We start from the raw sequence: 17,164 nt of genomic DNA, 5'->3' as shown, positions 1-17,164 counted from the left end.
AAATGATATTTAAAACAGACTGGAATTATCATGAACAACTATCCAAGGTCATATTACAAACTGGTTCTCTACTGAATCCTTCTAAACCTTTCTTAATTCTGTTTCCAAGATCTTTCTCAATTTCTGTAAATATTTTGACAGCTTTATCGCGCAAGGAATCTATAGCAGGACCTAAACTATTAACTATATTGGTGATTACAACATCTTTTTCATCTTCATCCATGTCTAAATATGATTTAGCTATTTGTTCAAAGTTATTAGCTTTTTCTTGTTTTATTTTTACTAATTTCGATCTCTTAATATCGTGGTATGCAACTGGACCATTAAAAGAGTTTTCGTAGTAATTAGGTGAATCTTTTCCATTATAACCAACTGGTGCAACACCATCTCTATTGTAGGTACGTGCTACAGTTTCGAACGGACAATTCACTTTAATATTCTTATGGTTTATTCCTAAACGATAGTTCTGAGTGTCTCTGTAAGAAAACATACGTCCTTCGAATAGTTTATCTGGAGATCCATCTATTCCAGGTACTAAATTACATGGACAGAAAGCTAGTTGTTCTACTTCAGCGAAGAAATTTAGTGGATTCCTATTGAGAACTAATTTGCCCACAGGAGTTATGGGGTAATCTTGAAATGGGAGCTCTAAAGTTGTGTCGAAGACGTCGATCTTTGCATTAAATGCTTGTTCTTTTGTTAAGACTTGTATTCCAAAGTTCCAAGCAACACGTTTTCCACAAGCAATCGCTTCATATAAATCTCTGGTAAATGAGTCAGGATCTAATTGCGAAGCCTCTTCATTAGATATACTTTCTTTACCATTTTCTGGCATGAAGTGAAATCTAACAAAATATATATCACCATTTTTATTTTGAACTTGATACGTATGTACAGCATACCCAGGCATATAGCGATAGCCTTTTGGCGTACCAGCTTTACTGAACAACCGTAAAAACATGTTCAAAGTCGTGGGATAGCGTGTGAAAAAGTCCCAAACCGTATTTGGATCAGGAACATTAGTTGCCGGATTTCTCCCAAGAGCATGAATTAAGTTCGGAAATAAAACAGGATCTTTAAGAGCAAACATGGGTGTGTTTAAGCCAAGTATATCGAAATTTCCTTCTTTCGTGTAGAATTTTACAGCGAATCCTCGTAGACCACCTGGGGTGCCATCACTGCTACCTCGCTCTCCACCAGCAAGCGAAAATCTAACAGCTACCGGAGTCTTCTTACCCACTTTGTTAAGGAAATCTGCTTTGATATATTTGCTGACGTCATTCGTAACTTCAAGATATCCGAATGCTCCAGAACCTTTCCCATGTACAACTCGCTCTGGAATTATTTGTCGATCAAGATGAGTTATGGAATCCATGAAATAGTTGTTGTAAATTATTCTGCTGTTTAATGTAACTAGATCATTGTATTCTACTCTTGCCCCATTGCTGGTAGTCATATAAGTTCGCGATCCCTGTAACATAAATTAATGTTAATATAATATATGTAGAAAACGATGTAGTGGATTATGATGAATGATAATGTAATCCCACTCAGGCCCCGGAATCACAGACTCAATATAAAATCTATTGTGTCGTGGACCGATCGGGCCGTTCGGGGCTCAATGGGATAATATAACTTTTAAATAGCCACAGGCATCATCACTACTTAGTATAAAACAAAGTCCCTTTCTCTGTCCCTATGTCCCTATGCCCCTATGTATGCTTAAATCTTTAAAACTACGCAACGGATTTTGATGCGGTTTTTTTAATAGATAGACTGATTCAAGAGGAAGGTTTTAGTATATAATTTATTATGTTTGGGACAAAGCGGGCGAAGCAGCAAAGAAGAAGCTAGTAAGATAATAATTATTAATACACAAATGTTTGGGAAGTTTTTAACAATTCGTAAATGCTTCAAAAACCAGCAAACAGGTAATTCCTTTATTTTGTTTTATTATTTTTTTTTAAACTCAACTAATATCATATTTAGGGCCGATTTTTCAATGCTTGGATAAAACTTATTCGTCGAATAATGTATATAAAACTACCATCCCATCAAAAACATCCTGTAAAAAACCCAAGTCTCGCAGCTCAGTCTTTCTACCGTCAAAAGTTGTGAGATCCATGTAATACCAAGTCGGTTAATCTATTTAGTGTCTACTTGAAGGACCTTCTGTCTTAAGTTATTACATAAGTTATTATCATGCCAATATTAAAAATATTTAACGTTTTAAACAAATAGATCGACTTGGACATCGCTTGATTTGATTATTAGTATGTATCACACTACACAGCACGACGGGCCAGCGACCAACAGGAACGAGAGTTTCAATCGCGTGAGGCGCGAGAGACTAAAGAATCTAATATAATATTGTAATATTCATTTTGTTTTCATGCGATGTCCAAGTCGATCTATTTGTTTAAAACGTTAAATATTTTTAATATTGGCATGATAATAACTTATGTAATAACTTAAGACAGAAGGTCCTTCAAGTAGACACTAAATAGATTAACCGACTTGGTATTACATGGATCTCACAACTTTTGACGGTAGAAAGACTGAGCTGCGAGACTTGGGTTTTTTACAGGATGTTTTTGATGGGATCTCACTTCTTTTTGTAGAGCCTTTCTTTTTGATACCATCTACTTCTAACGAATTTTGTTAAAGGTCTTATGATATTTTCTTATTTTTATATGTAGTCTTCCTCCGACCGACACTATTAAGTAATTATATTTGAAGACTAAGGTATTTATGTAAGTTCCTTAAAATTAACCAAACAACATCCCAATCATAAGCAAATAATATCAGTAAACTAATGAGCAAGCCTTTTAGTCGTAAATGTAATTTATCAATCGAAATTATAAATGAAAATCGCAAACTTATAGGTTAGGTTTCGAGGCACATCCGAACAGCATGAAGGCGCTCGCACGTATGCGTGCGGCTGCCGCTCGCTCGAAGGCATTCACATTTCATTGTTCTGTCATTTTGGCGTATATTTTGCTTGTCAGTCATAGAGTAAAATAGAGGCCAGTCTGTCTGTAAGGAGGCTAGTCGCGCCAACAATTTATATATAACAGATTTAAAGTATAATATATTGTTTTATTAGATTTTCGTACTTCAAGACATGTCCAATCATGTGTTTTTCATTACGTCGACCATTTTACAAGTAATAATGTTGTTCAGTTTCATGGGCTAAACACACCCTTACCCACCCTATACCCCATCCCTTGCCTCATATGGTAGGTACCTATCTACACCTATTAAATTTATAACCACCACCAACCACCAACTGTATAAATAACTTTGTAATCCCATATATTTATATGGGATTACAAAGTTATTGATGCAGTTGGTGTATTTGGAAAACTGGACGGAAATTACAAAATATTTAAGTTTTCCCATGATTAAGACACTAAACTCTATATGTATTCCAAATATGAAGCTTCTAAGTCTGCTAGAAGTGCCTTGGACTTTTGATGATCGGTGAGTCAGTGAGTGACAAAATTTAGAAACTTTAACAAGTTGTCATTCTTAAACTACTGGTTCAAATTGACTGAAATTTTAAATATTCCGTGTTTATACAATGCCGGATTAGTTACTGAAGATTCAGGTTTCTTGCTTTATCCACAACCGAATTATAGGGGGTCGAAAAAGGCCCGAATTGCTTCGAGAAAAGGATGGTACGGCCGTGCCGCTTTTTTTTGCTCGACTTGGCGGGGGCACTGCCGTGCCCCCAGATTTTAAAAACGTATTCTAATTGCCCGTATTTGACAGTTTACGTGACATTTTAATATTATCGTGTAATACTTTATTGGACGGATAAGTTTTATCCAAGCATTGAAAAATCGGCCCTTAAAATAAAAATAATAGTTAGATATTTGTTATTTTGCTGCATAATATTATTCATAAGTTTGTTTGTTTGTACTAATGTGTGAAGTCCCATGTCCCCTAGTGGGGTAAGGGGCAGATGCATTATACATCTGTTTCACTGATTTTCTTTAGGGACAAGTAGGTGATCAGCCTTCTGTGTCCTACCAGACCGAGACATTTTTATTTCATCGTCTCCACCGGGAATCGAACCCAGGACCCCTCGGTGCTACGCTCACGCGTCAACCACTGTACCAAGGAGGCGGAATTACTAAATACCTAAACTAATAAATATATTAAAAGGTAACTTACATTGTTTCTCTCCTTGTATAAAACAATTTGGTCCGTTATCGGATCAAGAGCCTCACCCCGTACAGTAACTAACAGTTTTATCAATATATGCAAAAATTGAAATTTTAACATTATAAACATGCATTGTGTTCTCATTTTCAGTTTAATTAAGATTATATTTATTTTTGCTTCGCTTATATAGAGTGCATGAGGAGCTAATGTGTATACAGGGTGTTTTGAATAATATTTTTGTTAATCTCTATATCCTATTCTATCCTACTATACTATCACTACATAGTATAAAACAAAGTCGCTTTCACTGTCTCTATGTCCCTTTGTATGCTTATATCTTTAAAACTACGCAATTGATTTTGATGCGGATTTTTTTAATAGATAGAGTGATGCAAGAGGAAGGTTTTAGTATATAATTTATTATGTTTTAGACGAAGCGGGCGAAGCCGCTGGCGGAAATCTAATTAGGTAATATTTTGGAAATTCCGTTCCATTTTATAATTCTTATCTTATGAGTTCATTCCTATTTTTAATTGTAATAAATTAAAACCAGCAATTTAAATATTAACCCAATATTATAGTACAGGAAATCAATTTCGAAGAAGGTAAGGAAGGTATATTTCATGTATACGTATATGATACCGGAAATGTATGAAATTAAGGAATTATATACATTTCCTAGGAAATGTGTACAATTCCGAAACCATTTAGGATATGTATAAAGTATTGTTTAAAAATCTATTTTATCCATAGATATCCTAGGAAACGTATAATTTTCCTCGGAATTGTATATAATTCAAATATCGTATTAGGAAATGTATAAAATAAATGCTTTCAGTAATAAAAAAAAGACGTGTGTCACTCGGGGACTGCCGCGGTAAAGCTATTGCATGCTATGCCTTCAAGCCACACCTCCGCGCCCGGTTCCCGCGCTCAAAGCCCGCGATGGAAGCTATGCAATAGCTTAAAACATTGTTAATTTTTTTTGTATTATAGCACTTATTGAGACAATCGGGTAACAGTAATACCGTAAAATAATAATAATATGTTCATATTATATTACTAATTTACATTTCTAAAATCTATTAACACGTTCACTGCATTACGAGATCTATCAGATCCCTTGCAGGACTTTTTAACCGACTTCAAAAAAAAGGAGGAGGTTATCAATTCGGCCGGTATGTTTTTTTTTTTTTTTTTTTTTTTTTATGTATGTACACCGATTACTCCGAGGTTTCTGAACCGATTTACGTGATTCTTTTTTTGTTCGATGCGGGATGGTGTCGAATTGGTCCCATAAAAATTTTATTCGGATAGGCCCAGTAGTTTTTATTTTATGAGCATTTTTGTCTGTAATTGTAAATGTTGCAAGTGCAAGTTTGAAGTCGGTTGTTTTTAACGCAGTTATCACTTGTGTTTTGTGCGTTGAAAATAATCGTGTTTTTTCACTCCTTGCGGGAGGATCTAACTTGTAAAGTTCTTTAAGTATGAGTAGGACAAATATACATATTTGCTTCCTACTTAAAGCTGAGTTCAATAACATTAAAAAATTAATTAGAGATGGATTAGGTCCCTAACGCACAGTACTGTAATTATATTCATTCCTTGCGTTAGGAGATATGTCGGTACTCGTGGAATCGTAGGCCTCGTAGACGCAAGAGAGGGAAGGTAGGCGGCGCGGACGCTGCGTGATTCGGTTTAGTGTTGTCCTAGCATCGATGTGGGAGCTCGCTCGTTTTGGAAATAATACTTGCGTATCTAGGTGTTGATTATTTTTTATAAACTAATGAGTTCTTTTAAAAGAAAAAAGTGTAAAAAAATCTATTTATTTTGGTAAGATTTCTAACAAACTCAAATTCAAACATTTATTTATTCAATTAGACTTCTTCTACAAGCACTTTTGAAACGTCATTACATATTTTTAACATTTACCACCGATTCGGAAAGCAGTATCTACGGAGAAGAACAAAAAATCAAAGCCGGATTATACTACTGCATCGTCCAGTATAATAAAAATTGGAAAATGTTCGGAAAACGAATTGTTACCATATGCGCGCAATGCAAGCAATCAATTTGCTTACCATGTTTTAATGAAAAACACTACACACACTGCATAATTCATAAAACTATTTCAATCGACAACTGACATTCCCATCACTACTTACTACACATATTAAACTATCTTCGGTTGCGGTACGAGATACAATCGATATCTAATTTTTTTTTGGTATTTGTAGTTTATTCAAATGTCATAACTGCGTGCGAACCTAGCAAAATATAAAACAATAGACTATCTTTCATCCACAAAAACTTCAAAGTATATGTCATTGTTTTCTGGAAGACATAAATTATTTTCAAAACTGTATCTTTAGGAGACTGATTAGGTCTCAAACGCACCAAAGGATTGGTAAGTTTCGAGATCTTTTAGGTCTCCAAAGCACCAGCTGAAAGTTCTTTGATAATGATGGCGCAGTGAACGTGTTAATTTTTGACGTAAGTATCACAAGATCAACTTATATTTATTCTTATAAAATCAAATTTTCATTAGGCAAGTAATCAGTCCCCTCGGCCCGCTGTCCCCGCGTACACACCTCTCGTCCCTATGTCCCCGCGTATATCCAATATTATCTAAAATGTTTTACATTTCCGATCGCTATTTAGGAAATGTATAGATTTCCTTGGAAATGTGTAATATATTTCATTTCACATATTATTAATAAAAGAAAATATTCACTACAAAAATAATAAAAAAAAATTGGTTGTTTGTAAAATAGGTTTACGATCGAGATGTTTACGTGATAACGTCTTATTGGAAGCAGCGCTCGAGATGAGACGGGAGATCGGTCCGTCTCTCTCTCGTTATACCTGCGATCGCGCTCGTGAGGTTTTGGTGTGACACATGTTTCTGAAAATGTCACCCGACTAAAACGATTTTAAAAACGTTATCACGTTAAAAGTATACAAACCCTGTATTTTAAATTTTAATGATGTATTTCAAAGATTATTATAATTTATTTCAGAAAATATACAATTAAAAAGCTTTTAACTATTCTTACCAGATAATTGCATACCTTGAATTAATAATTGATAAATTTTAGGGTAAAAAACTAATTAAAGACAATTTTATTCCATACTAGCTTCCGCCCGCGACTCCGTCCGCGCGGATGTCGGTCTTCGCGTGGATGGTTTATTTCTCCATTTTGAGTAACTCTGACAATGACATCTTATAAATATCTATTGGACCCAAATACGGCTAGGCCTATAATAATACGCAAAGTGTGTTCGCGGTTCTACAGAACAACGTCTATGGATAAAACTGAAAAATTAAGATTATTTTTTTTTACGTATTTTTCCAGGATAAAAAGTATCCTATTTTACGCCCAGGATAATAAGGTATAATTATACCAAGTTTCATCGAAATCGAACCGTTAGTTTTTACGTGATGCCTGAACATACAGACAGACAGACAGACAGACAGACAGACAAAAATTTTTTTAATCACATATTTGGGTTTGGTATCGATCCAGTAACACCCCCTGCTATTTATTTTTTCAATATTTTCAATGTACAGAATTGACCCTTCTACAGATTTATTATATGTATAGATTATTCTGTCTGTCGTATTTTTTTTACATATATGATAAAAACACACATACCTAATACGTTAAAACTTAATATGTTCGAGAGGTTTTTACCAAGGTTGCCTGGAAGATATTGCTTCTGAGCTACGAGGTCGATAATCTGTACATTTGTTGTTTTTTATTAGTTTATATCTGTTATATCACTTCTTGAAAGCTAATCCTAGAATGAGAAAGTTTATGAGTATGGATGTATGTGTATTGTGTATGTGTATTTATGTATGTTTGAAACTCTTTCACGCAAATACTACTGAACTGATTACAATGAATATTAGCACACATATAGAGGGTAACTTGGATTAATACATAGGGTAGGTTTTATCCCGGAAATCCCACAGGTCGGGAACTATACGGGTTTTTCTTTTAAATTGCGGGCGAAGCCGCGCGCGGAATGCTAATCTAAAAATGTTAATATAAAGAAAATTCCAGTATATTCAATATCAGTTTTAACTTTTGAAAAATAAACGCCTTATAAATAAAATATTTTATCATCACCCGCTCTTATCCTGTAAAGCATGTTTTATTTATTATTTACTTTTTTTAATTGCTATATCTGTATATCTGTAACCTGCACTTATCTAATTATTATTATTATTAGTCAGTTGCGTGCCAAATTTAAATTGTTTTTGTAAACAATTTAAATGTTGGCCTTAACATCTTAATATTTTGTTTCTACTTTCTCTTTTTATCTACACATAGATTCATTATTTATTTTAAACTGTTTTCCGTTTTGTCAGCTGCCAATGTCAATTGCAAAAGCGCGGCAATTTGCAAAACAAAACAAGACAAAACTAATAAGTTTTCTATCGTAAAGCACTAACGTATACTTCACATAATGAGTCGTACAAAATTAACATACATTTAGGCTCTACACTATCGTGATTGCCTCTACTCGCCCATCGCTGCCCATTGTGAAGGCCCATCACACAACTATAAACAGATGACAAGCGAACGCTAGAAACTTCTAGAAACAAAAGAACTAGTACAAAAGCCCATTATTTCCACGTGTTCAATCTATTGTAATAATGTCATACATATCTGTATGTATTATTTGTTATGTCGATTGAAAACGTAATGTTTTATGGCTATCGATTGTGACTACAGTGTTATGATGTGGTTATGTTTTATTGATATTGTTACAAAATAAAGGGGTTTGGGTAAAGTTGGCGTCGTGATGAACTTTCGCGGCCAGTGATGAAAGTTGGATATTTTAAAAGAGCAATATATTTTGAGCAAAAGTTATTAAGGACATAAATTTCGAAACGTATTAGGAACAGAGATATTTGGTTTTGTATTATTCATTTACCTTAGATTATTTATAGAATCTACATGATTTATTATAAGAATTTGAGTTTTTTAGGTTTCTCTTTTATTTATTAAATAATTCTAATCAAAACGATGTATACGAACGCTTATATTATACGCAATAAATTGCTCTTTTAAAATATTCAAGTTTCGTAACTGGCCGCGAAATATCATCACGACGCCACTAGCCCATACAAAAGTACCCAAACCCCTTTAGATTCCTTTTCTTTAATCAGCCCGGACTTATACATTATTCTACCTGCTTGTTCAGTTCAGAGCTTTACTTAGAATGCTTTCCTATTACCTATTAGATATATCTATTGAACACCAAAAAGGTTAATTATAATTTTTTAACCGACTTCAAAAAACAAGGTTCACAATTCGACACTATTTTTTATCATCCTCAGAATTTTCGACTGGTTCATCCAATTTTGATGATTCTTTTTTTTTGATAGCCGTGGTCCGAATAGTTATGGTTAAATTTAGTTTTTAGTCAAAAATAATTAATTTTCGGTTATTTTTTTAATAATTATGTAAGCAAATCTTTGCCATAATAAAATAATAAGTGAATATTATATGCTTTAACTGAATTTGATACTTCGTTCATTTTAATGAACGTTTGGGAGAAGGGAAACGAAGAAAGACGGATTAGGGTCCATTATTTACTTCAGTACCTACCGGTTGTTATTTACTACTAGCTGTGTTCTGAAGAAAACCATGGAAAAAATTCTAATCCCCATTTAAAGCGGTTGATTGAAAAAAGTTATTGTTTGACCATGTAAGCATTTTCATTGAAAATTTCATCGAAATCATTGCTGCGATTTTCAGTGAAAGACAGACATACAAACAGACTTTTTCCATTATTTTATAGTAGTACGGTTTCTATTGTGACTTTATATTTCAGTATTGTGAAAAAGACCGAAGCGGCAGGCGGCAGCTTACGTGTCAGCTTTTTTTGCCACACAAACTGCTACAACTTTAGAAGCATGTATGATTGTTTTTTTCTCTAAAATAATAAAGACAAAAGATTCATCCATACAATTACAAATTCAAAATTAGTTTTTTTCTTCTGAACTTAAAATAACTATTACCTATCTGTCTTACAATCATAATCTACTTAGTAATACATAAACATTTAAATTTCCGATCAATTTATTAAATCAACTACAAAAACGAAAACAGACTTGTAATATTATCTATTAGAATCAGTGTTTCAAAATATACAATTAAACCAAACAATAATCAATACTTATAACAACATTTTCTTAAACAACACGTTTTGCAATTCTTTAAAAAGCTTGCATATTTCAGCACACACGTATGTGTGTGCTGAAATATGTGTGTACACACACATACGTATGTAAATATAAATCGTGATACGCATACAAATGTAAGAAGGTAATATGTAAATTACTTACAAGTCGTGTTGAATATGTTTCTAGCTATGCATATGTAAGTTTAAACCTTGCTTATAATATGGGATTATACTAATATTACAAAGCTGACGAATGAAAAATTCTTTATTTCACATTAAATACAGTACATATTACATGTACAGAGGAAGGTCTTATCGCTATAAGCAATTTCTGCCAGATAACCCGGAAAGTAAGTATATTAAACGTAACACAATTAGTTAATCTATACATATAATAAATCTGTAGAAGGGTCAATTCTGTACATTGAAAATATTGAAAAAATAAATAGCAGGGGGTGTTACTGGATCGATACCAAACCCAAATATGTGATTAAAAAAATTTTTGTCTGTCTGTCTGTCTGTCTGTCTGTATGTGAAGACATCACGTGAAAACTAACGGTTCGATTTCGATGAAACTTTGTATAATTATACCTTATTATCCTGGGCGTAAAATAGGATACTTTTTATCCTGGAAAAATACGTAGAAAAAAATTAATCTTAATTTTTCAGTTTTATCCATAGACGTTGTTCTGTAGAACCGCGAACACACGTTGCCTAGCCGTATTTGGGTCCAATAGATATTTATAAGATGTCATTGTCGGAGTAACTCAAAATCGAGAAATAAACCATCCACGTGAAGACCGACATCCGCGCGGACGGAGTCGCGGGCGGAAGCTAGTATTACATATTTCCTTTAACATTATCTAAATCTAAGCTGAAATTCATGTATTAAAAAAATACTTAAACTAGATACTAACTTAAACACGTTTAGTATATCTGCCTTTCAACGGACAAATCCCCTTTTACTTAAAAACTTTTAAAATCCTACTTCCTCTTGAAAATTCGACGCCGCTTTCAGTTCAACTTTTATCAATGACGTCACACTAAATTCAAAATGGCGTCTACATTGTTCTTTTATAATTTCATACATATTTAGAGCACTTAATTTTTCCAAGCCAGAACTCGTGGGTTTGATTCCCACCCAGGGCAAATATTTGTCTGATGAACATTGATTTTTTCTCTGTATCTGGAATCTTACCTTGCCAAAGAAGTTTCACTTTTGACACGTGTGCTCGGCATAGACGCTCCTTTTTTCTGCTTATTTTCATAACATTACCGTGCCATTTACCTATTTACATAACATTTACCATAAAGTTTCATTTTAACATTTATTTTACATGAAAATAATAAATAATTTACCAGAGGGTAACGTGACGCAATTTGTTGAGTGGATAATTAGAAATGCGACGAAATGATAAAGTTTCATCGATTTTTGTATAATATAATGAATGGTTCACTGTTGAATTATGTATGTAACCTTGGATAATATTTTCATGTATGCCATATTATGGTTTGAATATTTTAGTAGACGGTAAAATTTTATAAGTTTCATGTCCCTTGTGGAGCAATTATTTCACAATTGTTAAATTATGTTTTATTAATGTTTTCTATCCTTTAAAAATGTATTTATAATGGACTAGCTTTCTGCCCGCGGCTTCGCCTGTGTTTTCAGAGAGAAACCCGCACAGTTTCTGCTCCGATGCGATTTCCGGGATAAAAACTATCCTATGTGTTAATCCATATACACATCATAATTAAGGAGCCAATTAAGGGTGCAATTCCAATATTGCTCCTGCTGCAGGTACGTGAGTAGCCGGCTTTACAAATTATTTAGCTCTAAAGTTTAGATTACAGTTAATCTAAATCGAACCCTCATAAGTCATTACCACATACTGTTGTCAAACTTGCTCAATTTACTGTTAACGACCAGCCCACGTATTATGTCTTAAAGCAGAATTAAATCCAGTGTGGGAAAGAGACAGCGCTATATAGGTTATCTAGTTCTATCTCTTTTCCGCATTGGAAATAATACTGCTTTAAGACGTGGGTTAGTTATCTGATTTAACAGTGATTGTATAACTAGTATTATATTATCTGTTGTACAACATAGTGTACATTAAAGGACAATGGCCTAATTTATAAAGGCTATTCTTGACTTCTTACTTCCTTATCAATAACCTTACAATTCCTGCTAGCCTTTAATATTATAAATGCGAAAATAGCTCTATCTGTCCGTCTTTTCATCATGCCTAAACCAAAGAAGTGTTGTTGTAGGGGTATATAGATAGTTTATGACTGGAAAAAGGACACAGGATAAGCTTTATCATGAGATAGATAGATCCCATGAGAATTGAGAACGGAATCTATACAAGTTTTTTTCGACTACGCGGATGAAGTATGCGGAAGTGTGTTTGTTTGTTTGTCTATCATTACGTAACAACAATGTGAAATTATGTTATGATTTTTGTTACTGGGGATAGGAGGCTAGAGAGAGGTATAGGCTTATTTTGCCGCGAAAACTCATTCCAATAGTAATTTCTTTTTGCGGGTACATCCGCGCGCAAAGCCAATTTCTTACCAAACATCGGCGAGAAAAGGCGATTAACAAAATATCTTATAGAGATAATTATCTTCAGAGTATTTACTTTATTAATTGTGTGATGTGTCCTTTATTTGTGTGACCGAACGTCTTAACCAAGTATAATACTTTATCTGCCCCCCTAGTCAAGTAGCTTTCTGTTAGCGTAGCGTTCAATAGAATAGACTACGAATGTATGAGATTGACGTAACCTGTAGATAAACGTATTATCTACAGGTTACGTCAATCTCATACATTCGTAGTCTATTCTATTGAACGCTACGCTAACAGAAAGCCACTTGACTAGGGGGGCTGGTTTATTGCATTGGATTATTTAAATGTATTATGTTAATATGATATGTAATATGGTGATCGTTTTAACTCGTTGTATTGTTATTATCTTGGATTTTATTATTTATTTTGTAATTTGTTGCAGATTATATTATTTTCACCTAAGGTTTAGTGGTATTGAAGAGTAGGTACCTAATTAATTAATAAAATAAAAAATTTCCACCAATGAACTATATATTACTTTTAAAAAATAATATAGAGTTAATTAGCTCTATATGCCCTTTAAAAGTACTTATACATATTTGACATTTGAGTTATTAAAAGTAAAAGCCATTTTTTAATTTCACTTATTATAACAACTGATATCTTATTATTCTCTCATATATTGCATTTTGTTAAATGAAAAAAAAAATACATAATTAATACGGTATCATGTCAAAATAGATATTATTTATTTTTCTACATAAATAGCACAGATTGTTATAAAACCAAGCCAAAACCAAACATTTTTCCAAACGTTCTAAAATGAGTTTTAAATTAAGAAAAAGGTTAGAAAGCTAATATAAACAAAAAAGATAAAAAATAACCGCCTTTCTCTAAAGAAAAAAAGTTATCTAGTAGACGGGACTTTATTAACATTGTGATCTTGAAAATTTATTTTTGTGTATATTGTGGTAGGTCGTAAGCTATTTTCAATAATTCTAAGCAATGATATGTAGATATTGTAAGTGAGCTAGAATTTGTGAATTTGAAGATCGTATGTTGTGTTGGTAGCCTATATCTACCTTTTTACTTATACTATCATTGTTTTTTGTGTATATTCGTAGGTCTGTGAATAGGTCGTAAACTATTTTTCATTCCTTTAAAAAATAGAGATGTCCAGGTACAACAACATTTGCCGGGTCAGCTATTTTTTACGTAATTCTGACGGGACAGTAATTTAATTTTTTCTCTAATTTGTATGAAGAATTCTCTTAGTTTTTAAGCTAAAAATGTTCACACGAAAAACTGACGCGTGAAAATGTGCACATGAACTACATTATGCATAATTCCTTTGTCTAGTTTTATTCTTTGTCAGTCAGAATTTATTCCGCATTGTGGAGATTATGTATTTTTATTTTGCATTTATTTTCGTTTATTTATTTACATTAAAAAGACCACTGTTATAGGATATTAACCGAATTCGACAGATTTTTTTCAATTTTAAACAAAAAGCCGTCTCAAAAGAAATGAAATTAGTGGCGATATAGCAAATAGGTACTCTATGGTAGAGCAGAAACAAAAACCTGCGTTAAGATATTTCCTTGCTTTTAACAGTTAAAATAATAAATAAATAAGGTATAAAAACAGATTGTATTACACTTAATATCATAGACATAGATAATAAAATACTATATCACAATATTATTTATTTACACTTTTTTGTGCTGGCATACAAATTAAACCTATAACTAGTCCAGCACAGAAGGCGGCCTTATAACTTAAGAGTGATCTCTTTTAGGCAACCTACTGTGTGGAGTAGTATGAAGGAGGAGGTAGGTAAGAAGTACAAAATAAATTATACAATGTACCTAATAGTGTATACTGGAAAAGCACGATAAAGAATTTTCCATTGCATTATATTTTTCCTACTGTTACGTAGTTTTTAAAATTAGTCAAATTATTTTAATAAATTAACGTAACACACTCAGCAGTAATTAGTATTCAGTTTTGGGTTTTATGAATGTAATTACGATTTGTATTTTTTTGGGTTTTCACAAGTTTAGTATCATAATATTATTATTTGTGTTTGTTGAATAAACTGCTTTTGTTCGTTATTATCTCATTTTATACTAAACAGTAGGTACGTTAATAATAATTAACGTACTGTTTACATTAATAATTTATTTATTTATTTAAAAAAGGCTTACCAACTAGATACATAATTTTTTGTTCAAACAATTCAATATTAACTTAAAATAAACATTAGTATTTACGTATCTAAATTACAGGTAGGCACCGCTTTAATATTACAGGTAGGCACCGCTTTAAAATTACAGGTAGGCACCGCTTTAAAATTACAGGTAGGCACCGCTTTAAAATTACAGGTAGGCACCGCTTTAAAATAATATGGGTAACTACTTCACAGTAATAAAGTACTGCTACTGATAGAATATTGATGTATCCTATCTATACTAATATTATAAAGTGATTGTTTGTTTTTTAGTTTGAACGCGCTAATCTCAGGAACTACTGCTCCGATTTGAAAAATTATTATGGTGTTAGATAGCCCATTTATCGAGGAAGGCTATAGGCTGTATATCATCACAAGGAGCGGAGCAATGCGGGTAAAACCGCGGGGCACAGCTGATTTAATAATATAAATATGAACGTTTGTATTTGGATGTTTGTTACTCTTTCACGCAAGAACAGTATATCGAATCTGTATGAAACTTGACACAGCGGTAGATTATAGTCTGTATAAGTACATAGGATACTTTTTATTTGGTTAGTATAATAATAAATTAGAATTGTTGATAATCTTGCTCTAGCAAGAGCTTAAATTTAAGTTTCAGTAGTTATTTTTTACTAGCTTTCCACCCGCGGCTTCGCACGCGCATTCCAGGAAAAAACCCGCATAGTTCCCGTTCCCGTGGGATTTCCGGGATAAAACCTATTCTATGTCCTTTCTTGGGTATCAAAAATATCTCTATACCAAATTTCATGCAGATTGGTTCAGTAGTTAAGGCGTGATTGAGTAAAAGACAGACAGACAGAGTTACTTTCGCATTTATAATATTAAGTATGAATTTATATCATATTAAAAAAAGTGTCTAACTGCCATGTAGAAGAAGAAAGTATATTTTCTAAAATGATGTAAAAAAACAACTATAGAGTTTCTTGCCAGTTCTTCTCCACAGATACTTTCCGAGTAAATGTTCAAAATATGTTATGACGATTCAAAAGTGCTTCTAGATGAAGTCTAATTGAATAAATAAATGTTTGAGTTTGATTTTGATACTTAAAATACTCTAATTACTCTAAATATAACGATATTATTATGACCTGACTTCAATTGAAAAAGCTATTTTCCTTGCTAAATTGTTCTCGTAAATATTTGTCATTTCTTGTTTCAAAACAATTTCTTTAACAGTCTAGCTTTGCAGAATTCATTAGAATTGCTTGTTTAATTCCTCTCTTTGTTTATATTATTGTTTGGTTATTAACATTATTTTTTATCAAAATAATAATTAATAATCTATTATTTAGCTCGTTAGTGATAAAGCGAAGGACAGTCTGAAGCGTAATACAAGAAAAAATACGATTACTACCTTTTTGAATAAAAATAAATGTTAGTTTGTATGTCCTCTATATAATCGTAAACTACTTAGATCATGTGATGATCTTCAGCTATTGATGTGCATGAGCCAACGAAGGTCTCTGAGTCGGTACGACCAATCTTCGACAGTTAAGGGCCGATTTTTCAATGCTTGGATAAAACTTATCCGTCCAATAAAGATAATATTAAAATGTCACATAAACTGTGAAATACGGGCATTTAAAATACCGTTTTTAAAATGGTAGTTTTACTACTACACTGTTAACATTCAATTGATATTTTTTTGAAAGCCGAAGAATGAGCGATCAGTTTAAAAAAAAAACTTGCCCAAAACTTGCATCACCTCAAAAAGAAAAGGGTCATAGCTCAATAACCATCCATTTTTGACCCCTGGTTAACTGGACTTAATTTGTTGCAAATGACCTCTAGTATAACCCCTTTGAAGGATCACGTCGAATTACTAGTCACCCTGTATATCGCTATAAATAAATAATAATAAAGTCGCTATCGCTGTCTCTCCGTCCATATTATGTATGCTTAAATCTTTAAAACTACGCAACGGACATTGATGCAGTTTTTTTAATAGATAGAGTGATTCTCGAGGAAGG

The 17,164-nt window shown here is 32.8% G+C and overlaps 1 protein-coding gene across 1 annotated transcript; it reads right to left on the bottom strand.

The window, feature by feature from the left end:
• Window positions 1-4,290, bottom strand: LOC149475410 (catalase-like). The gene is made up of 2 exons (XM_089713211.1): window positions 4,180-4,290; window positions 1-1,471 (listed from the first exon to the last, which is right to left on the bottom strand). The coding sequence occupies exons 1-2, from the start codon at window positions 4,288-4,290 to the stop codon at window positions 29-31; spliced, it is 1,554 nt and encodes a 517-aa protein (XP_089569337.1). The 3' UTR covers window positions 1-28.
• Between the last annotated feature and the right edge of the window lie 12,874 nt (window positions 4,291-17,164).

This window comes from Colias philodice, chromosome 30 (genome assembly GCF_061535455.1).
Source record: "Colias philodice isolate Cphi_HAF_F1 chromosome 30, ilColPhil1 Martin Lab GWU primary, whole genome shotgun sequence".
NCBI classification, from domain to species: domain Eukaryota; kingdom Metazoa; phylum Arthropoda; class Insecta; order Lepidoptera; family Pieridae; genus Colias; species Colias philodice.
The sequence above is the reverse complement of the archived record's forward strand: the minus strand, read 5'-3'. Positions and strand labels throughout refer to the sequence as shown.

Coding starts and splice junctions, on each gene's coding strand:
- LOC149475410 (XM_089713211.1), bottom strand. CDS start 4,290: ATGTTAAAATTTCAATTTTTGCATATATTGATAAAACTGTTAGTTACT. Junction 1,472..4,179: donor TATACAAGGAGAGAAACAAT/GTAAGTTACCTT, acceptor TTTATGTTACAG/GGATCGCGAACTTATATGAC.